The 25,249-nt window shown below is 33.4% G+C and overlaps 1 protein-coding gene across 1 annotated transcript in view; it reads right to left on the bottom strand.

Annotated features, from left to right (window-relative positions):
* Positions 1-1,602: 1,602 nt before the first annotated feature.
* Positions 1,603-25,249, bottom strand: part of LOC136025078 (POU domain protein 2-like) — a 107,237-nt gene continuing 83,590 nt past the window's right edge. The window contains exons 7-10 of the mRNA XM_065700794.1: positions 15,816-16,230; positions 13,012-13,220; positions 9,110-9,366; positions 1,603-6,865 (exon numbers count right to left, since the gene is read on the bottom strand). Of these exons, the coding sequence (XP_065556866.1) occupies positions 6,568-6,865; positions 9,110-9,366; positions 13,012-13,220; positions 15,816-16,230 (1,179 nt within the window). The 3' untranslated portion in view covers positions 1,603-6,567. The remainder of the gene's footprint in view (positions 6,866-9,109; positions 9,367-13,011; positions 13,221-15,815; positions 16,231-25,249) is intronic.

Raw genomic sequence — 25,249 nt, 5'->3', positions numbered from 1 at the left:
TGCGCTTTACTGAAAACAAAATACACTTGAAATGTTTCTACTTTTCTTAGTTTCATAAGTAAAATATTGTCAAAACCTTATGGAATAAATATCGGTATATGTCAATTAAACTGACAATCCACGATCACTTGTTTTTTTTTTTTTTTTTCAGTAAAGCGCAAATTGTGTTCTGGTCTTGAGAAGGTATGGGGGTTATAAGCTCTACTCATGTTAATTTTTTCTCGTTTTGAGTTTAATTCGGCTATTTATTGTAATTTCTGTTCGTTTTGAGTTTCATTTATTTATTGATGGTGATTTGTGGTAGGGTTACGCTTGCAAAATTATTTGACTTTATTTTTGCTCATTCTAGGCGTGATGGAGCTCTTTACTTTTCTTTGAAAAACTTGTTTTGTGGAAAAGGTTTTTTTTTTTAAATTAAGCCTATAAAGGCCCATTGTGTTCTGAGAAGCAGAGGAGGGTGATGATGTTAAAACTTCTTCGGGGTCCAGGCCTCTCGGGGGTTTTGTTAGAAGGTCCAGAAAAATTATATTCCTTGGGGCCGGGCAAAGGCTCTTGGCAGCCTTGGTCCCATTTTGACCAAACGTCTAGGGAGATGGAGATGTACCCAAGGCTATATCTAGGGGGGTTACGAGGTTTGAACCCCTCGCCTCAAAATTTTTGTCCGACTCGCAAAAAAGTAACTAGAATGAATATAAGCAAATTTTTGATGCCTTTTTTAAATACAAATTTACTAAAAAATAAATTTAATAATGCTTAGATTATATTGAGCTACCACAGTACAGGGGTGTAGAGACACTCCTTCGAATTCAGAATATGTAAAATTATTCTGTAGAATTCAGAATAGGGAATGATTAGTTGGTGAAATTATTTCAGCTAATTTGTGAAAGATTAAACACGGTCCACCTGTGGTAGCGTAGTGGATCTATCTCTGCTTGGCAATACAAGGTCTGGGAACAGGATTTGATCCCAGATACCTCAAGGTTGGTTGAAAGGCCTACTAAATGTCTTGTAAAAAAGACCCTGGCCTTTTACCATTGACAATTGTCGACCCCCTACACATCATCAATGGCTCTGGAGGTTCTTTATCCTTTAAATCTAAAATTTTATTGACGCATGAAAGCCTCCTTTTGAGAATGTGGACAACACTAGTGAGCCGCATTTGAGATATTCCGTACAGCTTCTGAAGCTTTGGTAATCAGATCTACATTGGAGATAGGGGTGCCTAATCCTCTAAAAATGCCTTTTTCAGGGTCAAATTTTCCAACTCTTCGACGTAAGTTCTCCAAATATACATTGAGAGGGGAAATGTCACTACTTGGAAGAATATATTTGGACAGAAGTGTGTAATATGGACGTTAAGTGGAGAATCTCACTCCTCTAACTGTATAAATTTTTTTTTGAAAAATACATTTATTCATATATATAAAATATATGAAAATAAATATTTTCATATGCCTGCCTGCACAAAGGCTTAACGGAAGATGGGGGAAGATCCTCAGGGAACAAGATTTGTCTAAAAATGTCTTTGAAGAAAGATAACAGAAAATCTAAATTCTAACCGTAACGGCCGAATGGCTAAAAATAGAATCATAAAAAAACAGATTTAATAATGATCAACATTTATTGAACACATCAAAATATCTTTTTGAACATGTAAACAACGGTAGTGAACAGCATTTGGGATATTCTGTACAGCTTCTGAAGAACTAATCATTTAGCAATACTACAACAAAACAATCTGTACAAACTAGATAGCATTTACATAACAAAATCACTGGGAAACTTCTTCTAGAAGAAGAAAATCAAGAAACAAAATCAAATTTTGTAATCGAAGCTTAGGCAAAATTGGTGATAATGCTGCTAAGCATTGTTGTTTTCAAATCATAATAATAAAGCAATTGCAACTGTTTCTGTCATATCATTATGGAGATAAGTTTTAACAGCCTTTTAGATAAGACTTGTACATAATAACTCACTTTTATAAATTTTTTCACTTTAATGTATATTTATGTGCAGCAAAGGTTATATGTAATAAGATGCACAAATTTACTAATCTCTTAATTACCCACTACTTTAAGTTCTGTCTTATAGCAATTTCATATGTATTCCGCATATATATGACGTCATAAATTTTTTCACTTTAATGTATATTTATGTGCAGCAAAGGTTATATGTAATAAGATGCACAAATTTACTAATCTCTTAATTACCCACTACTTTAAGTTCTGTCTTATAGCCGTTTCATAAATATTTCCATTTTATGACGTCATGATTTTCGTTTAGCACAACTTCTTTAGTAAACGAAAACAGCTTTGATATACAATTTCACCAAATTTTTAATGCAGCCTGACTCCTCCCTCCGATGACGACGATAGACAGCTCGGTCTTCGGCTGTCGCATTTCCTCATCTGGGTTTGATATCATGGCGTCAAGTTTTTTCCGAAATTCTGATTAGAATTAGAATATTTTTTCATCGTTATGACATCACTTCAGGTTAAATTTACAGAATTTTCTCTTCAGTGAAAACCCTGTAGATTTGTATAGTTTAGAATAATACACCAAGTTTTGAAATTTTTCAAAAAAATCCGTTTTTCTATACTGAATAGTCCAGAACAATACACCCAGTTTAATGATTTTTTTTTCTAAAATTTTCATCTTTTCTATACTGAATCGTTTAGTTGTATTTCAGTGGACGAAAAAACAAAAAGACGGAAAACTATTTTTATAAATGAAGACATAAAGTTTCAGAATAAAATGATAATATCTTATCAGGATTAAGGGAACCTAAATACTGAATTCATTTTCATGAAAGTGTTTGAGCTTATGTGCATTAGCGTTCCCAAACTGGATGCCTGATTTTTAAATATGGCGTCTGGCAACAGTGACGCTAAACATATAGACGGATTGCAATTTTTAGTTTAAACTAAACATAAAATCTTGTATTAAGATTAGTCAAACACCGCTATGCTACATTTTTTCTTCTCTGCCATTATGTGTCATTTACTGCAATACCGATCTACTACCGAAAATAATTATTATTTAGTAATAATTTTACTCAGTACAAAATTATTATGCTATATTTTATTATTAAATATTTTCATTGCATTAATTACAATATTATATTTTATAAAACTATTATTTTGTACACAATTATTTAGATCCGATGGTATTAAAATGTTTTTAATTTCGATTACACTTTATCTTATTACATATAGACTTTTGTTTTATTATATATTTTTATATAATATATCACAAAATTATGTAAACACTCTCATTATAGAGTAAGATAAGCCTAAGCTTCGATTCCAAAATCATTTTCGATTATAATCTAAATTAAGTCTATTTTCGATTACAAGATCCTTATAAAAAAAAAGAAACCCCAGTGCCATACAGATTTAAATGAATGTCGTATTTTATCAATAAATTATAATAAAATAGAGATAGATGAATTCTACTTCACTATAAAGAAAATAATAAGGGTTGCCGATTTTCCTTAATCATAAACAAAAAAATTCCGATACTTGAGAGCCACAAGAATAATTATAAAGTTTATAAGTCTTATTATTTTTTTTTACATCAGCTATGACAAAAAAAAATATTTGACATAGTTTTATGAATAATCATAAAACCTAGTAAAGAACAAAGCTGAGTTTGAACAAAGCTGAGAATTTAAAAACACTTTTTGAAAAAAAAAAAATTTCAAGTAAAAAAAAATTCCCAGTTGAAGCTGATTCAAAAATGGTAACTATGATTTCGATTGATAATTATGGTAAGAATTTTGATAAATAATGGTAATAATAATAGAAGTTTATTGAGAAAACAAATTCATGGGTGTTTCAAAAATAGGTTGAATATCCTCAAAAATGGTGTTGGATCGAAATGAAAACTGAACCATCGGAATTACCATTGTCGAAAACCCCACATTGAACTACAAGGAATATAACTTTTTGCATGGGTATCAAAGGCAAAGATCTACTTTGATTCCCAAACAACCATTTTGCGACCACTAACTTACACCACCTCTACTTTACAAAATTTCCGGAAAGTCTTTCTAAAGAATCATCGAGCTACAGCCCAGTTTGTGAAAGGGTATTCTTAGGGTAGGTAACGACAGTCATTTAACATGGCACTGAGGTGAGCAGTAATTATGAGGTATCCGTCGAATTTCAGAGCGTTTGAAAAATTAATTCCTTTCTTTCAAAATTGATGTTCTGAGTAGAGCATCAAAGGTTTATTCAGAAAACAAAAAGAAATATTCCCTTTTTTTATGTATTCGTCTCCAATTTTGGAGAAAGCAATCAAACTAAAAAATAAGGAAAAACGGGATTTTACCTTAACAGGTACGAATTAATTTTCCCTTGCCTTGCGAAATTGAAGGAACACATTTTTAAACAAATTTAGAACAACAAACTTCATCTTAAAAAAAAAAAAAACGTTTCTATCGCCATCTCTGTATAAAAAATCGTACAAAAAGCCTCGCTATTAGAGGCACACTAGCTAGGAACTTTAGTAAACTTTTCGTGCATTTACAAGGAACTCTGAGATTAAATTGCTGAGGTAGAAGTTGCACTGTAGGAGCTATTTTGGCAACTTTCGTTTTAGTTTTGATTCTCAAAGTGAATGCACTGTGCTTTGCACCTACTTTCTTGGAGCGGTCCCTGGATTTTCCAGAAGTTACAATTTATTGGTCATATTTCAAAATTTTACTTCATTTAGAACATCAAAGTAGAAAAGTAAGAAAAGATTAAAAATTTTAGACCACAACACTTTGTGTTAAGAAATTTTTTGTATAATTCAAATTTTTTTAAAATAAAAAAAAGTCATCCTGTTCAACAGATGACAAACAAAACCTTTCGAAGTTTTAAACTTCAACTTCCCTTTATTTTAAACGAAAATGTAATATTAGGTATCCACATATTTAAGCATTAAAACAAACTGAAAAAGAGTAACTGAAAAAAAAAAGCTTGACCTTCGTGAAAAACAATTTCCTGAAAAGTTAGATATTTACCTTAATTTCTTAAAAAAAAAAAAACACAAGGAGATAGGTACCTTAGGTTTGAAGGACAGTTACTTTTTTGGGCTATTTAAAAAAGAAAAATTCAAAAATAAGAAATTTGTTGTTGTTCCACTCATTGAAAGCATTTTCTCCGGAAAACACTTAAATAGAAAAGCTTGGGGGCAAAGACCTCATATTACTAGATTTAAATCACACTAGGAAACCCCACGTGAATGAATCATACATAATTAGCTATTTAAACAACCAATAAAAACCCTGAAAATTTTAACGCAATTTTCCAGAATTGTGTTTTTGTGTTTCCAGATTAACATATTTGGGCCCTCTTTTATGTGGACAATTCAGCAGATTTTGCAAACCAATTTTTTGCTGAAAATTGCACCTTTGCCAAATTTTCCACTCGAAAAATGGTGCCTTAGGCACATTTTTGCTTTTATGGTTATGCAGTCTTATTTCAGGCATATGGTAACGTTATTACTCATTTTGCTTTGCTTTCTAGGGGATAGATATCTCCTTAAAGATACACAAAGAAAAGAATGATTTTGAATAATCTCTGTCAGGTTTTAAAAGAAAAATTTAACATTTGAAATTGGACAAAATAAACATTTGCTGTATCTTAAAAATGTTGGCTCAAATTTATATTAGTTAGGTGTTGTGATCACCGTCCGGATAGTAAAAAAAGCGTCAAAAAGTTGGTCAAAAATAGCGCCATCTAGTAACTAGTAGTATCAGGTCTTTATTTGGAATAATGGACTTAATTGTTCTTATTATATTCATTAACTTTTATTTAATTCATTATTTTCAATTTTTTTATTTATCCTCTTTTATTTTATTCATTTCTATTTATTTTTATTGCCTAGTCATTAAAACAAATACAACTTTACGTCAATACTAAAAAAGTCCGATAGTAAACAAATATTTTAATACTAAGTTTTTTCAGTCAGAATTGTAACAAAGCTTTGACGAATTACATCGTCAGAGTTGACGAAAAAAATTATTAGAAAAAGACGCGTCTGTTATCCCCCCGATAATAAAAGGGATAGTCCAAATGTTTATGTTTTTGAATGGAATTCATTCATGCCCGAAATAACAAGATAATTCAAGTGATAAAACAGCACTGATAATTCGTTTAGTTACTTCTAAAAGAAGGGAGGAAGGAAAAAGAAACTTATCACAAGCTTTCACAAAGTTGGACTTACTCAAATAAAAGCACCGCTTCAATGTTTATTGCTAGTATTTAATTTTTCCATTTTTACTGGCTTATTGCCAAATGCTGATAACCAAGGTAAGATTACCTTCTCACAACATTGATATGTTCAACCCCATTATTTTTATATAAATAATCATAGTTAATATATACAAAACTTCACAAAAGCGGGTAGCTATCACAATAAACATAGGGACGGGGCAAGGGATTTAGTCTAGCGCACAATGCGACATGACCAGCGCAAACCCACAAACTGAAAATCACAGCGTAAAACGTATTCACAAAAAAAAACTTCTTGAGCAGACTAACATCTTCGAGGTAGAAAAAAAAGAACAGAAAAACACATCTACTCTGACTTAATAGGCTCTGGTCTACTGCTATAGTTCAGCGCTAAGGGCAAGGGCGTTTGGTAAGAACTGATGCGGTCACTCAGTGGTGGTGAAACACGAGAAGTAACGAGGGAGATCGGTCCTGAAGAGTGTGGAACTTCGGGAGACATCGGAGACGTTCCATATCCACTCATAGGGGACGTGAGTGATGCAACCGAAGCGTATAAGGAGGCTTGTGTTCCTGATGGAAGGCCAGTCAATGTTGTGGAGCTCGAGCTACATGTTGGAGGGTTGATTCGCTTTTCTTTCTGCCTCCTGAAATAATTAAAATTTTCAAATTTATGATTAAATTATAATATATAATTTATAATTAATTTTAATTAATTTTTTTAATATATAATTAAATTAGACCCTTTATCTGTGAAAACTCTTGATATATTGTTGGAAGCCAACAAGGATATTATAAATAAGTATGTTAACGTAATTAGGAGTATAGGGGTGATTACTTTATTTCATGTAATTTGAAGACCAGTGAAATTAAAAGCAGTAGAACATTAAGAGAATTTAGCACGGTAAATATTGCAGTTTTGCTTTTGTTTATGGATTCCTTTGTCGATATTTAATTTTTATTATATTTGATTGGCTTTGCGCTATGTTATGTGGAGACTGAGCTACATATTGGGGACTGATGTTTTTTCTTTCTGCCTCCTAATAATATAAATATAATTACTTAAATATTTATAAGATTTCTATATTTTGGGAATCTCTCTGTCTAAGGTGAAAATACTCTCTTGATACACCCCCTCCCTGTAAATTTATTAATTTAAAATGTGACACGACATGGATGAAACATTTTTATGAAAAATAATTTAGAATAAAATTTTAATGGAATTAAAATTTACTGAACAATAAATTAGGCACTGTACATATGCAGCTCTAAATATACTAGCGAAAAATAAAGGGGATAGAAAGAGTAAGGATACTAATGTCACATTTTGTCACGTTTAATGACCCATTAATGTCACATTTTATTGATGTGACAAATACTTTAATTAGTGTATCTAGTAGCACAAGAAAACTAAAAGCACTAAATCATAGATTTAGCAAGGCATATATTGTAGTTTTTATTACTTTAGCGTATATATTTCTTTGTCAATGCAAAACTTTTTTTATGTTTGATAGGCCTTGCGCTATGTTTAGAGTTCAGTATGTATTATTATATGTTTTTTAGCCTTTTCCCACAGGACTTCCTGCAATATATTTTTTTTTATCCATATAGATAGTTATAGCTTTAAAAATAGTTAAGTTATAGCTTGTTAAGCTTCAAAAAAAAAAAAAAAAAAAAAAAAAAAAGAACGGAGCAAGTAGGAGGAACATTGTATAGGCTCTTCAAGGTTACTAAAAGGAAAATGTTTAATCTGAAGTTACACGAAATAAGGTTATTTTTACTTATTTATAATTTGGTTGTGTACAATGGGCTGAACTGCCCCTCCTAGACCTCAGTTTGCTCCCGCCCCGCTCTCAGCTGAAATTCAGCTTCTCCAACAATCTTGTCAAAACTAAGATAAGCCTGCACAATTTAATAATCCACAGCAACAGTTTGAGACAACAGTTTGTTTTCTTTAGTATATCTTTACCTTTTTGTTACTATATGGCTCATTTTTCAGTTTTCACCGTCATTTTCACTTGAATTGGCAAAATTGGCTCCAGCTTGCCCCCCCACCCCCCGAGATTTTGACGAAATTACCCCACTGTGTGTCAAATCTTAACAGTAGTCTACAGACCAAGCATAAGCTGGATAACAAAAATCTTCAAACCTGTCCATGGGACGAGACGTTTAAGTCATCTCAGGCTCCTCAGTGTAATTTTACTGACGTTTAGGTCTAGTAATATCGGTCAAGAACATCAAATAAAGATGTGAGAAGTCATTGTGGCCAGCAGAAAAACCCTACATAATTATAAAAATGTCATTTCAAACTCCTTGATCACACCTCGTGTTGACCTCCGAGTAGAAATATATCATAGGACTGTTAAAAAAGTAATAGAAGACGTTGGGAGAGGAAGTAGCTAAATATCACTAACGTAGTCACTGAACGCCAAAAACAACTGGTCATCCGGGGTGGTTCCAGTAAAGGACACCAATTCACAAAAATGAAGGAGGGAGAGGTAAGGAATTCTCTTTATTTTCCAAAATTAATTGTACAAAAAAGTTTTGTTTTTTCTTAATCTAGAGTGGGGGAATGTAATTTGGCGTATTCAATTTTTAACTAAAAATACCGGTGGCACTGGATCCACTAGGGGTAGGATATTTTCAACTCATTGCCTGAACCCCCAAATGGCACCTTTGGTCCAAGTGTTCATTCGTACCCGGAAAGACGGTGTTTCCTCAGAAAAAAAGTAAATAAATTAGTAGATCTAAAAAAATTATCTACTTTATACAAGTTGCGCTCATTCTAAATGTTAGCAAACATACATGACATGATACATATGTTAAGAAAGGTTTTTAAAAACATTTATGGAAATTGAAAAAAAATGGAAGAGGATGATAAATATGCTTACCTATTACAAAACCAAACTCGAACCACTTCCTTTTCCATTCCCAATCCATCTGCAAGCATTGAAATCTCTTCAGAAGTAGGTTTGGGGTTTCCAAGAAACGCCTTTTCTAGGGATATTCTAACTGTTGTCTCGATCGACGTCCTCTTCTTTCTCCGCCTCCCAAGACTCTCATGAGCAAGTGTATTTAAAGGACTTCCGTAAGACTGTTGTACTAGGCTATGAGTTGAAAGGTTGATAGGGGTTGTTACGTTGCTTTGCTGAAAAAAAAGACAAGTATTTAAACCCAATGGATGACGAAATTTCGTTCGACTTACTACTGATTAGTGTAAAGTTAATACCAACTAATTTAAAGAATTCAATGGTTCTTGGCAACGCCCAGTTTAATATTAAACTATTAGATGAAGTGGATAATCATGTAAGGAAGTGGAGAAGATTAAGAGAGTGAAAACCGTTAACCTCCCGGCACAGAAGACGGTACCTATAAAGGTAAGCACAACTAAATAGTTATAAAAAAAATTACCAGGAAAAACTAAACACCTTTCCTATTATAATATTTTCTTTTTATTAAAAAGTTTGTGAGAAAAAATATATTTCTCACGACGTTACATCTGCTTTTTAGGTATGTTTGAATAAAAGGTTGTTGGGGTTGTACAAATTTTCCTTCTTGTTTCTTGATTGGTAGGTTTCAACATCTTCTGGTATGGTTTAATATTTTGCCTGATATATTTTTAGGCATCTTTGAAAAAACGTTGTTGAGGCCATAGCTTTTTCTGTTATAATACCAGTTTGTTTCACTAAAGTGGCAATTAAATATTGGTGTTTAAAGGACTAAAGTTAAGCCCCAGACTAGGGGTGTAATTTCTTCAAAATCCTGGGAGGGGGGAGGGACAAATTTAGAGCTAATATTCTCAAATCAATTGAATATGACAATAAAAACTAAAAAAATAACCCGTTTGCTACCATGAAAGTACGGATATATATATATATATATATATATATATATATATATATATATATATATATATATATATATATATATATATATATATATATATATATATTAGTATCTTAAAAGTACTATAAAGGTATTTTATTGACTAAATAAAGGTAACCTATAGTTATAAAGGTAAATATGTCCTAAAGAGCTGATCTGTTTTTGGTGAATGCTTGAATTATGCAGCTTTTTTCTTAGTTTTGACAAGATTTTGGAAGAAACTAGATTTTAGCTGTGGGGCAAACTGGAGTCTGGGGGGGGGGGCAGAGGTCTGGGAAAGGCAGTTGCACCCCTACCCCATAGTAAATTACACTCCTGCCCCGGACCTTTCCCTTTTATAGCAATAAAATGCATTGAACTTCCTAGTAAATGCATGACTCACGCTATCTTTAAAAAAATATTGTTTTAAAACAGTTTCAGAGCAAAAGATTTGCAAAGATGTCAGGCTAAAATGTTATTAATCGCTGTTAATTGTTATTGTTACCAATTCTGATTAATTATTAGTCACTCCTAGTTTTTATAAGATTTAGTCAAGTTGAACGAACCAAGAGCCGTTTAACGGAAAAATCCTAGTGCATGGAAGAAAAATTCTAGAATTTGGATTTATTTAACCTTTTTTTTTGCGTGGTTGGGTTTAACTAAAAAAAATACAAGCATCTTATCGTTATTGCATCTAATAGATGCAATAGTTCTAACTAAGTTTAAACTAGAAAATATAATTATAGTTTTTTTTATTATTTCAAAATTATGAAGTTTTTAGGAGAAAATTACCTTTTCGTACTGTCGCCACATTGAATCATGAAAATGAATGAAGAACGAATTAATCTAGTTTGACAATATCTCAAGATTCTAACTTCACCTAACCATCAGTAAAATCTAACAGAGACCAAACAAAGTAATTGAGACTTTTTCTCGAATTTGTTTGGAAAAAGAAACAATCTTAACAATTAAAAACTTATTAATAATTTAACTATTAAAAATCAATTATAAAAATAGCTTCAAACTTTTACATCGTCCCAACTTCAACCAGAGCAAGCGGTCCCAACCCCAACCCCAAATCTGCCAGTACGTTAGGGGGGCACGCCCTCCGCCCCAACCTGGATCCGCCAAAGATTGCTATTAACTGAAGCTTGTTGTGTAAGTCATTCGAGTTACTGTTTCTTCATGTTATTAAGCTAACGCATAAAGCGTACTCCTTTATTCAGGAAATAATCTTTCCGGCTAAGGCCCAGGCGTCTAGACTTGTTCTTATTTTTTTTGTGGTGATTAATTAGCAAGGAGGAAATAAAAGAGACACGTTCAAGGTTATGCGGAGATGAGATTATAAAAAATGACCTAAAAGCTAAGGATGTTATATCGGCAGTGGCACAACTAGCGGATTTATGCACTGGGACATGGAGAGGGTCTTCAGAAGAAAGGAAGGGCAGGGCAGCAAATCAAATTTTAAATATATAATGTCACTACGTTTGAAAAGGGGACACAACACCCCAATCCTTACTTGTTTTTTATCAGCACAACTTCCTTAAATACTAAACTATAATGAACTTCCCTTTTTCTACTTTTTCTTCCCAAATGCTCCTCCATTTTTCAAAAAAGAGCAACGCGAAATTGCGCACAAAATTTTGAAAAGCACGACGTCGAAAATGAATAACTAAGGATTTTTATATATATATATTTTTTAGAAACGAACTGAAACTGTAATATTCAAATCCTTTGACTAAAGAAAAACTCACAGAACTGGAAGGGCGCCAATATTTTTCCGTCATAATACTAAAATATACAAAGAACCGAATGACAGATACAGTAAAAATCTAAAGAGTCAGCTCAATGTTAAACTCAAGTAAGTTTAAAAACAACCATGATATCCCGATCCATCCAGTCCACAAAACCCTTTCTTCCTCAATCTACAAAAACGACTCCCGCGCAGGGTTGCAGTGCCTGTTGAGAAACTTCAGCTGGTACGCTATGCCCACCAGTGGTTAGCAAAGAGTTTTATACCTAACTTTGTAAAAATTTATAACGAAAGTCAGGAGGATTGAGCAACGATAAAACAAGCATTTTATCATTTATTGCATCCATATCTAAGTTTTTTTGTCGCTTATTAATGTGACTATACCAAAGAAATTTGGCAATGTCATGAAAATTTTGGTGAAAATAAAAGTTTATCTATCTATCTATCTATCCATATAACCAAATTCATACGTATAATTGTAACATTTTACAAAAGCAGAAAAGAAAAACTTGATAATAGGGTCCCTATATGCCTTAGCTGTCTCAAGGATAGGAAGTTTCAAGAGGCTGAAATGCAACGAGTTTGCAGTAGCATTATTTAATATAAATGTGGGGAAGACCTCAGCAAAGGGTAAGCTAAAAACATGTAGAACCAAACAGCTTAAGAAGATGTAGCTTTTCTTTGAAGGTGAAGTTGTGAAGTGGTGAAGTTGCGGGAGAAACCTCAGAAAACGGTAAGCTAAAACATGTAGAACCAAACAACTTAAGAAGATGTAGCTTTCCTTTGAAGGTGAAGCTGTGAAGTGGTGAAGCTGTGGGAGAAACCTCAGAAAACGGTAAGCTAAAAACATGTAGAACCAAACAGCTTAAGATGATGTAGCTTTCCTTTGAAGGTGAAGTTGTCTTTGAAAATTAACATATTATTAATGTTTGAATTTTATTGTTGAAAAGACTAAAATGTGGCACTGCCATAAAAACTTCTTAATTTTGAAACAACCAAAAGATAAATCCTATAAATCGCAGTTTTCAGGTATGGATAGACGTAAGATAGATGGGGGGGGGGGGGGATTCCTTATTTTGATTTCCTTGGTTCTTTATTATAAACCTAGAACACCTACTCTTGGAATCAATCCGAAGCTACGTTTAAAAGCATTACAATATAGAATGAAATATTTACCCTTATTTGAGAAGGTGGATTTTGATCTCTTCCAGCAGTACTCCCAACTGAATTGTCAGCGTCTTCCAACCATTTTTGTAGCAACGGCTTTAGTTTACACATATTTTTGAATGACAGATTAAGGGCTTCAAAACGGGATATTGTTGTTTGTGAAAAATCGTTTCCATAGAGTTTACCCATTGCTAAGCCAACATCTCCTTGAGTGAAACCTAAAAAAGTTAGAAAAGTGTGAGCAGCTTGTGATGCTGTAATTCCTTGGAAAGACATTCTGGAGCTTAGGGAAAGTGTAGATAAGCTTAGGGACACAAAATAAAAGGGTGAAAAGACCGTATTAACCCGGTCCCAAAGAAGGGAAAAAGAAACAAAACTGAATTGGTAACACAAAATTATCCCTAAAACGTTTTACTTGAAAAACTGCTTGAGAGATACAAGGAAATATATTAAATATATAAGAATCATTGCAAGATTTAGAATAACAAAATATCATTCTGAAAGTATAGAAATAAAGTTATGATATACCCAGTGACAGTTCTGGTTTCTCTAGCACTCGGACCGAAACCCTGATAAGCGCCCCCTTCCCCCGTCTCCAATAATGTCAGGCCAAATTATAATAACATTTGTATTTATATTTTCAGTTTATTAATTAGTTAAGATTTTTTATAGGTTATTATTATTCGAATTTAATTATTATAATGCATTTATTATTTTTAACGTGTTTCATTTTATTAGTTAATTAATAGTTTATTAATTATTTCCATTTACTTTATTTTAGTAAAAATTTACTGCTTTATTTTAGTAAAAATTTCAAATATTACGAAGTGATTATAACCTTTACGTTGTTTATTTGAAATTTTGCACCCATAAAATTTCTGCGCCCGGGGCAAGTCCTCCCTCTGTCCCTCCCCTAAAACTGCCCCTGGAAAAAATTGACCTAGGAACCCCAAAAGTTATACAAGTCAAAGAGTTTCACAGTATCAAAAACTGTATGAGTGATTAAAACCCGTAAAATGTACTCACATCATTCCACGTGCTAGAATTTAGTAAAATACCCTTTTAAATGAATATGGGAAAGCTAATAAGTTACTAGGGTGCCTTCTAAGTACGACAAAAATTTAATAAGAACTAACTTTTTTGTTCCAGCTGGCGTTGTCGTAATAGGTGGAACGACACAAAAAAAAACTTTGAATTTACTTTCGCAATAACTTTTACTAAAGATACCTCACGGGCATCTTTATTGAAATGAATTTACATCATTATCATCATCAGTAGTATTAACAGATTGTAACATATTAAAGTATCGTTAGAATGAAAGAGAAATGGAAACAATTGAAGCTTATAATGATTATATGTCCTTAGTTACACCACAAGTGTTCCCGGAGGATATAATCTTTAAGCAACTTGTGTAGTTTACGCGAAGTTACTTTAGGTCCAAGCCTGGAATGCTCCCTTGAATTAAGAGTGCGATATAAGATAGCCTATTATTCCTCTTCAAGAAATACAATACATTTGTTAGAGTCACATCCGATTGCATGCCTCTAGTAAGTTTAGTCCCATCAGGATTGTTTCAATCCGTTTTTATCTCATATTATTTCATTTTAAGCAATTAATTGTTCTTTTTTCTTAATATAGCATGTCCCTTTTCTCACACACAGAGAAAGTTTAAAGTAGGAATTTTGATATCAAAGTTTTTTATGATGTATTTTGGATATCCAAGAAGATCTTTTCTTTGCAGGCAACTGCTTCTTAATTAACAGTCAAATCCCAAACACATTTTCAGTTTTTCAGTCGTGTAAATGTGTGCTGCGTTACAGGCTGCCTTTTGAGTTATTTCTGCTGGAACATTCTTGGAGGACTTCATCTGACCGACCCATAGATAGATAGATAATTTATTAGTGACTGAACCGGGAACTTCACCGGTATTTCACATCTACAACTACAAAATCTGTAAAATGACACTAAAAAAAGAGAGAAATAAACAGAACGAAACAGAACAAAACACCGAAAAAAAGAACTACAAACTGAATAATAAGCATATCATTTTAGAAATCAATTATGAACATTGATCAAATCGGACCATATAAATGAGAAATTGAGCCACTAAAGACCGAGCAATTTTACAGACACTAAGCAAATACAAATCGAAAGGAAAGAAGATTAACAGCTCTTTTTAACACTTAATTAATAGCGACCGAGAAAAAAGAATAATTAGCACATTCAAAGAGGAGGTGATAACAATTTTTAACACCATCAAACGAGCAAGACCGACCAAAGACCGACCAACCAAGTGCCAAAAAGACCGACCAAGACCAAGGAGTTTCTCTAAGTTCTGGGAAGAAAAAAAAATTGTTGCGTAGGTGATTATTGTGAGTACCGTCAATAAGAATCTTTAATTGGTGGTATATTCACACAAGATTGTTTTTCTATGATTATTGTTATTTTCTAAACAGATCTGAACAGCAATTCTCATGGTTGCTGCTATTGTATATAAAATTGTCAGGCTGCCTGGTAAAGTTCAATTTTGTCAACTCAATAAATTCCTTGACAAAGCAACCTAAATTGACAAAGTCAGGAACTAAATTGACAAGACCAGCGAATATCGCTGACGTGTGAATATCTGCATGAACCAAGAGTTAGGAAACACAGAGGGTAAGGAATATGAAATAGTCCATACTAGCAGGATTCAGAAAAGGTAAATAAAACTTCTTCCAAACTAAAATAATAAAAAAATTCTCCTAATTAATGCGAAGAAAAAAGTTCTCAAAATAAATAAAAATTAAGAAAACGAAAATAATTTGTATGCTCACCAAGTTTAATTCTCCTTTGCTTGAAGTTTTTAGCAAACTGTTCTAATTCCTCAAGATCCGTAGTTTCATCTGAGGTAAGATCAAAGTTGATACCCGACGACCTTGACATTTGAGAGGGCAGCTTCTGTTGAGTAGATCCTGCTAGGTTAAGCGAATTTGAAGTTGGTATTGTGGGAGACTTTAAATCTGGAGATGGTCCTTCATTTTTTATTCTATGGATGGGTTCAGTATTGTTATTTATAGTTTGCTGCTGACTTTGCTTTTGAAGCTGCTGGTACTGATGTGCCGCCTGCACTAAAGCGTGCTGAACTTGATTCTGCAGGAAAAACTGGGCTGCTGGATTTCCCATTTGCCCGTTGTTTGCACTTTGTAACAATAACAGCTGTTGTAGTGTCATTTGTTGTTGCTGTAAGACCTAGAACAAAGTTACGAAGTTTAATTTGCAGATATCATTCACAAAGTAAAGCTAAGCTGTGACAGAAGATGGTAAATTTTGTCAAGCCTAAATGACCATAATACGTCGGAGCAAGAATTTTAGCTAGTACTTCCGCTATTCTCAGACAGTCCAGGGTTTTTCCAAAGTTTTTGGAAAGAAAACTGAGTTTTCCAAAATGTCGCCAAAAGTTAACGGTAAAAATTTAATGATTTGTATCTCGTGTTAATGTTCGTGTATTTACGGATGTTAACTTTCAAGGAGATTTTAAAGGACTAAATTTTCTTTTGGAGAATTCCCCAAAAACCCAGGGATCATGGTAGTGCATGTCTAATTAAAAGCGAAATTGTCATGAATCTTCCTGCAAAAATGGGAAAAAAGCAACCTATTCCAGTATAAAGAAAAAGACACCAAAAAAAAGCCAAAAAAGCCAAAAGACACCAACAAATTTCATGCCAAATGTTGAGAACCAAATCGTTAACCCTGACTGAGACAGAACTGAGCCAAAAAAAAAGAAAATTTTTCGGTGTCAACTGTTTTCAAAGACACCCGAAGTAAACCCTAACAAAAAATAGCAATCTGAATTTCCTATTAACATTCGTGTATATATGGATATTGATTTTTGGCGAAATTTCCAAAATCAAAATTTCTTTGGGGAAAATTCAGTAAAATCCTGAAGAACTCACAAAGAAGCCTTTTTTAGGGATATTCTTATTGAAATTATGTTTTTCTTGAATCAAAATTGAAAAAATGACAAAAATATTCCCCTAGATTTTAAAGATTACATCCCCTCCCCACTATAAGTTTTCATGAATAGACGCCATTGGCTGGTATGCCTGATTGAAAGTGAAATTCTCAAAAGTCGTTCTAAAAATGTTTCCCTTGAATACATACCGATATATATACCGATATACATACTGGTATACAGATATATAGAAAAATACTGATATTTACACGTTTAGCAGCAAATAAAGAATAAATCTTATTCATAAGGTTACTGGTATAAGATTACCAGCCTAAAGACCGAATGCTTCAACCCTGATCTGAGCCAAAAAAAGACTTTCCGACGTTAAATCCGGCTGTTGAAATGAAAATCGAATCCTGTCAGCATAAGAATAGGACGCCATGATAAGAAGCAAATATGAGCGGAAATTAGAGGAAGTCAAGCCTATAGCAGAATAAAAGCAAGGAGTTTCAGAGAAATATTTCCGTTTATATTCTTTGACTTGCCGTATAGAGTTTGGGGCGCTTGCAGTTAAACAAAATCCTACCTAGCACCTGAATTTCAGATGTCGGAGAGCAGGAAAGTGTCCGATTCTGCTGGAAGAACAAAAGAGATAGAGTACAGTACAAAAGGTATAAGTAACCTATAAGAGTGGGAACTGGCACTAATGTCAACAAAAAAGCCCACCAACACCATCTAGCGTTTGGCGACACTTGTCAATGTTTCCAGTGTAATAATAAAAATAATTAATTTTATTAATACAATTGATTAATTTACGGTAGTAATAAGTTTCTGAACGTAGTTCGTGACAGAAAAACGATTACGAAGCTTGAAAAAAATGCAAAGTATCGCCAGACGCTAGATAGAGTTGAATTTTTTTGTCGACACTAGCACCAGTTTCCACTCATATACGTAACCCATACTCTTTGGTATAGTACACGACTAAGCTGTAGAGCGAATAAAATGATGAGCAAGAACAATGTTTAATTCATTCTCTTTTCCTTGATTGAAGTTGACGTTGTCTTTATCAGTTTTATGACACGTTTTATATGAATACCAAAGTACCAATCAAAATAATATAATTTTTGACAGTTCATAAACAAGAAACTTTAGAAATGATACCAGTCGAGCTTGGCTCCAGCAGCCCAATTTCATACCGCCCAATAAAAAAAAGTATCTTCGGTACTTCCGTATTATATTGTACACACTTGAGAATTTGTATAGCGAAGATGAGATAATAGCCAGTTTCAACGGTCTTCATAGCAGACAATTACCTTCGGTTCAGTAGAAAACTACATTGTAGCTATATTATGATTAAATATTTAGATGGTATTTTGGTTAGGTTAGGTTATGTATTTAATATAATGCGGTTTGGGCGGCCCCCCTTCTATAACTCTGTAGTTTCCATAATTTTGCCACTAAACTATTATATTTCCATCATAATTTGATATATTCCATTATGATTAACATAACTTTACTTCTCGAATGTGTACCATATAATGCGGAAGTGCCGTATCTTCATACGGGCAAATATTCCTCCGCGTTATTAGAGCAGCGGTCCTAGTTCACAAAATGTATGGAGGAGGTAGGTATTTTTGAAATGAAGATACACAAAAGGGTATTTAAAAAAAAAACGGTCAACAGGAACTGGATTCGGGATCCTTTGTCTGAGAGGACGCGGGTCCGAATCTCAGTGTAACCAATTCTTCAGTTTGGGACGAGCGTCAGTGGCGTGACTCTGTAAGCTTAGCCAGAGTCGACCCAGCTCTAAATGGATACCTGGAGAAATCTGGGGAAGGTAAACAGGAAGGGTGTGCGAAAGCACAGGATGGCTGGCCCCCAACCCCCCATTGCACTTCCTGGCTGAAGGGCCAAGAAACGGGGATCAGCACCGCCGGTAGGGACCGTAAAGTCTAATGCCGTATCCTTTACTTTTTTTTTATAAAATGCATACTCCTGTGCTTTTCAAATGAAACATGGACAATAAACATGTTTTTAAGCGTTATTTACACACAAGATAAATGTGATTATTTACTAGACGACGAACAGCGCCACGGATTGTCCCAAAATTTCCAGAATCGCTTTTCTAACCGAAGCTAAGACCAGCGTCTTAGTTACGCGATAAAGATGGTTAACTAGGAATAAAAATTCATTTCTTTTTTTTACTAAATTGTGTATCGTATTTTTTTTCTGGTTACAAGACTGACGATGTCCTTGTATTTTTATATGGTTCATTCCCTTTTAATTCTGTGAGTTTTAGTTGTTTTTTGACATTATTACATTTTTAAAACCTCTTTGACATTTTGGAAAAAATCCTTGACTAGCCCCACGACATATTTACTTATTTCTTTTCCGTTTGTTAACTTAAAAGTTACAGTTTGGCTCAACTGGGATTGTGATTTTAAAAATAATGAGATTTAGAATGAAAATTAGAAAGTTAGATTTAGAAAGAGATTTAAATGAGATTTATGGATTTTTTTTTTTTTTTAGAAATAAACCTTCTCTTAAGAAGTATGAAAATAACGGTTCGGCATTACCGAAAAATTTTTGTTTAGCTCGTAGAGTCCCAAGACTCTCCTTAGTTTTCCAGCGGCTGACTTTATATTTACCAAAAATTGCTTTTATTACAAACTAAACTTTATAAACAATATTCTACTTTAGCTGTAAGATAACAATGCTTTAGCGAATGAATATCATTGCATGTCTAATGAATGACTCCTATCTTTTACCTATTCGAAGGGCTTAATTTTAGAACTTGTACAGCAAACTTTAGTATTTCTTTCATAGCAAACTACTTGCTCACGGAATTAGATAGCGAAGTAGCAAGGGGTCATTTGCTCTAACCCCCCTTGTATCCCTGGGCATGGAGCCTTTCGAGGGGGAATAAGTGCATTGTAATTCCATTTTGAATTGTATTTTGTATTGTATTGAATAATAATAAACTTCGTCTAAATTTCTAAAAAAAACTTCTAAATAACATTTTTTATTTACCATTTTCTATATTAAACTCCAGCTTTATGTAAGAAAAAAAATTATCGTGTTGGCAAATGGCATGATACGACAATCAAAACAATCCTATTTAAATATTATGCAAGTTGATTTTTTTTTTTTATTTAATCCCGCCTTTTTTGTTCATTTAAATTCAAAAAAGGATTCCCCTCTTTTCCATTTGTGAATAAATGTGACACTAAACTCAATGCAACAAACTTATGAATCCCACCCCTTTTCCATCTCATTTAAATATCCCTTAAAATCCCATTCTCCTAGAATCTTCCACTACGTTTCCTGAGATATTCAAAACTTTATTGATCCTTTCTAGTTGCCATTGGCTTAAACGTATTTCCAATGGTTCTCAAATTTTAGGGAACATCTTATAAGATTTTAGGGAATCCATCTCTATGGAGAAAATAGCGCATGATAAAGCAGGGAAACGGGAATAAGTTTTGAAGGAAAAACGTATCCTTCCTTCAACTCCGCAAGAAAATTCACTTACTGAAGACGTTTCAATTTTGGAAACTTTCAAAAGATGTCAAATAAAATTTTCAAAGCAGCTGGACTTTCAATAACAATTCTATATCAGATAGAAAGGGGGCACTTTGTTCGAACCGGCCCGAGGGATTATTGAATTTTGGCTAATTTACATCGCTATAGAGGAAAATGTTTGGAATTCTAGGCGTGGAACTGACCGTTTCAAGTCGTTAGGGGGAAACGACTGTTTGACAGACAATGAGGTGAAATAGAAATGTCAAGGGTTAATAAATTGAGTAAAACTGTAAAACCGTACAAATGAATTAAAAGCTTGCGAAAAGAATAAAAGGCTTAGATAAAAGAAATAATTGAAGAAACGTTTGATATTATTGAATACCACATTTCGCGGCCTTTTTTAGCTTATACTAACCTTAATAATGTCGTTATTTATTATATAAAACAAATTGGAATAATCAAATGACGTTAGCATTAGTAGATGATTGAATAAATGCCAATGCCTATCACTTAATGTGCATTTGCGAATATTTCAAACTTTCAAGATCAAATAGTGCGATACTTTTCGTTTTATTAGTTTTATTTAAAATTCTAAAAATCATCATCACCATCATCATTTTATTCAATCATCATCACCATCATCATTTTATTCATAACCCATCACAAAAAACTGGGAAAAAAGCCCAGAAAAAGACAGAGTAAAAATAAAGAAAAGAAAAAACAAAAAAGAGACAACAGAAATAAAAACACACTTGACAACTACAAACAAGAGGCAGAACTGACCTAAGATGGGAAGACTTCTGGCATTCGGTAGTGAAATCACAAATACGCTTCTCAATAACTCCACCTGGGTTTACCAAATGATACTTTCTTTGCAGAAAAGAGTTACTTGTCCAAGTTGGAAGTTGCATTAAATACTTTGCAAATTTAAAGTAAAGGAGATGAACTTGCTTTCTTTTGCCACAATTAAGGAAAGATCAAACAGGAGCAAGGGCGAGTAAGTGAGGAACTGTTAGGCAATTATATAACTGAGAATGGTGAATTCTACTTAGATACGAAACGTTTGAAGCCAGGGAGGCATACGCAACCCGGATCTTACTGGCATAATTTTTAATTACCAGGTTTGCATTTTCTTTCACGTTTGCTCAATACAGAAATACTGTATGCTACCCAGATATTTAGCTTGCTTTTGGAAGAAACAAACCATCTATAAAGATATATACAGATATGATGCTTCAACAGATATTCACACATATGATAAGGGGACCTTCATACACCCCCCCCCCAAAAATCATTAGTTTTCTCCCGCAAAAAACTTTGGTTGTTTATATAATTTGCCAAATCATTTTTGATTTCACCCCTTCTAAAATCCCTCCATAATATAATTCTATGTTTATGCATCTGTCGAACTACACTTAGAATTTCAAAAAAACATGAAAACCCCTAACCTCCCCCGCCCCATGGATACGGCCTTGAATCAGGATTATTGGCAAACCTTCTGCTCTATTAACAACCATGCTCTGAATGAGATATATCTCGGCAGTTGCCAAGACGAACAGCAATATACAAAATATATTAGGGAATTTATCGCGTTTCGCATTAAGACGTATTTATTCTAAAAATCATATAGAAGAGGAGCCTACAGTCTGCCTAAGTTCGAAAATCGAGAAAACTTTTCAATCTCCATTTTAAAAGTCACAGGGCTTAAAATGCACCATTCATTAGCTAATGAAAAACTTCTTAATTTTTTGGAGATTTTAGTGCCAAGGCACTTGAGACTCAAAGGCAAACCCTCAAAACGAGTGATTGAAAATTTCAAAAATTATTCTGGCTATTTTGTAAGTAACCAATTAGTAAAACCCATATGCAACGATAATGTAATTACCCACATTTCCCACAATTAAAATTGCAGGAAAATAAAAAAAGATTTTGTGCATTTCTTCACTCAGTTGATTACTCCAACTACTACTGAAACCTCACCACAGCACCAAGTCCCCGGAGGCTGCACACTTCCTTTCCATCCCAATCACACTTAGCAAATCTTCCTGAGCCTTTCAAAGTGCCCAAGCATCAGAGCCATAATTGACCACTGTCATTATCATGGCCTCAATATTCTAATCCTACTTTGCAGACTCATTTTCCTCTTTTCCCAACCTCTTTTCCTTCAACTCAAAAAAAAAAAAAAAAAAAAAAAAAAAAAAAAAAAAAAAAAAAAAAAAAAAAACCTTGCTCCTTGGCTGCTCTACTTTTAACATCTTCATTGCATCAACCACCTTTATTAACAATACTACACATGAAGCTATACAATTTCCCCTTTCCTCTCATCATCTCTTTGCCTTCAGTTATTTCTAGTCAAAGCCACATAGTCGTCATGACATTAATTAATTTCTAGATCTATCTATTTTTTAGATCTTAATTAGTTTTAAATCTCAAAAAATTAATAAATTAATTTTTAGATCTATCCTTGCACCCTGAACACTCAAACCCAAAAAATCCATTCATTTCGCAAACATTTTTATGTATGGCCCTCAAACTATCTGATTACTAGGAGAGACCTTACCATTCGACACTATGCTCTCCTTTAGCCTTTGTCGTGTTCTTTAGTTCAAAGTTTAACCAAATAATCCATGTAAACTTGAATAATCAAAATTAGCGACATATCTTTTATGTCAGTCGTTTATTACATTATATGTCAGTCATTTATTATATTTTTCCCAGTCGTTTATTATATGCAGTTATTAAATTCACAGGTCGAGTGCTTTAAATTTTTTACACTTAATATAATCTGAATCTGCAAAAAACAAATTATAGCGAGCCCCACCCTAAAAAACATAATATGAAGACTAAAAGTTTTGTTTCCATGTTTCTGAGCTTGTTCGTAACCACTTGCAATAAAAACCTCTTGGGTCCAACAATCAAAATTGATTTGCATGTTAAACATTATTATTCTAGAGAATTCCCTTTTTGTGACTATTACGCAGGGGACTGTCAAGCCATGGCTAATTGTAGAAAAAGCTAAGACAGATAGCCCGATTGAGTGAGAGGCAAATCTGGCATAAGCCCTTATTAGGATTGTATAAAAACGATGTCAGTTCATTTGCTAATAGGTAAGTCCATGTTAAGTCATCCTTTAATAGGTAATTAATACGTAAGTCATTAATAGGTAAGGCAGGTGTCATTCCTAGAACTAAGATAGTCATAGGAACTATAGTTTTCCAAGTGTTCGGTTAAATGGCATGGGTAAACGGCGGAGTAAGTATGACTCTCTTATTGGACCAATACTTGTATGTTAGCTTTCAGAACGGCAAGCCTGCCTAGAGTCTCAGGCAGGTTGACCAAGAATTTAAAATTGTCATAGGACCGTTAGATTGCCTGGAATGAGAGGTAAAGATTGCCTGTACAGGTCAAGCAGGGAATTTACGTTCCTGTATTTTCTTGAGAGCTTGCCATTTTTTCAATATGTAATCTTATGGGTATAGTTTTGGACTTTTTTGGGGGAAGGGTGCAACAGGTTAGCCAGAGTAAGAGGCTAATCTACTATCTTCAGACAAAATTCATCTTTTAACTCATTTTTGATGATTTTTCTTGACCAGCAATGAGTTTCAAGAGAGTACTACCTCTCCCTCTATAAGTGACTCCCATGAGGAGCAGGCTTATTTTCATTTTGAATCACTAAACCCACATTACCATGAAAATGTCTACTAACTTTAATAGAAAATCCACTTACAAGATATAGGCTCACATACGAGCATTTTCTATTTCGACTGATTGTGCTCACTTACTGTTTCATTTGTTTCCATTATAAACTGCGTTTCATAAGGATCTAAACTTAATTTGTATTATCCAACCAAAAATAACAAAAAATTATTTGAAAATATTCTGAATCCCCGAGAATATGGAACCCAGGAGTTATCCCGTCGTTGCTACCCCTCCCCTGTTTCATCAAAACTAGTACTACATAAAACTTGCTAACTATCATTTAAAGTTGAATTTTTAATATAATTTGTTAAATACATGGATTAGCCAAAACAATGTATGCATTTCACCCTTTAATAGTTTCAGTCCTAAAAAACATTTTTTGAACAAATCTTATTAGTCAAAACATGATAATTATGATGAATTGTGAAATGCGGTAAGAATACTTATCCAAATATTTTCTAAAACAAAAAGAAGCAGTTTTTCAATTATTACAATGAATAAAAGTTATTCCGTATATGAGGGGGTCTGCCCTCCCCGCAACTTCTTGCTCTTTACGCTATTCCTATGTTCCTATATTCCGCTATGTCCTAGAAGACTAAATAGGCGACAATCGATACTTCAATGGGTTATCATACAACCTCCCGCATCAGTTTAAAACTAATCGGAGTGAACCCACTACACCCTCTAGCTCACTCCCGGGACGTACTTCTACTTAATTTAATGCCGAGCAATTTGTGAGTAGCAGTTTTTTGTAATTGTGTCATATTTTCGTAAATAGAAATGTTCGAAAATGTGACACAGATTAATTTTCGTAAATAATTTTCGTAAGATAAATATCGTAAAATTATCGATAATTACCTAGATAATTTCTATCTAGGTAATATTCTACCTAGATAATATTCTATCTAGGTAATATTCTATCTAGGTAATATTCTAGATAATTTCTGCCTAGATAATATTCTATCTAGGTAAAATTACCTAGATAATTTTCGTAAAATTATCTAGGTGTCAGTCTGTTATTTGCTTTGTCAACGCCCCTCCCCTTTTCCAAGTCCTTAAAATGTTTCATTATGATTATCATTGTTTTGAAAAGCT

The sequence above is a fragment of the Artemia franciscana genome, chromosome 1, assembly GCF_032884065.1.
Source record: "Artemia franciscana chromosome 1, ASM3288406v1, whole genome shotgun sequence".
Lineage (NCBI taxonomy): Eukaryota > Metazoa > Arthropoda > Branchiopoda > Anostraca > Artemiidae > Artemia > Artemia franciscana.
This window is presented reverse-complemented; position numbering and strand designations above follow the sequence as displayed.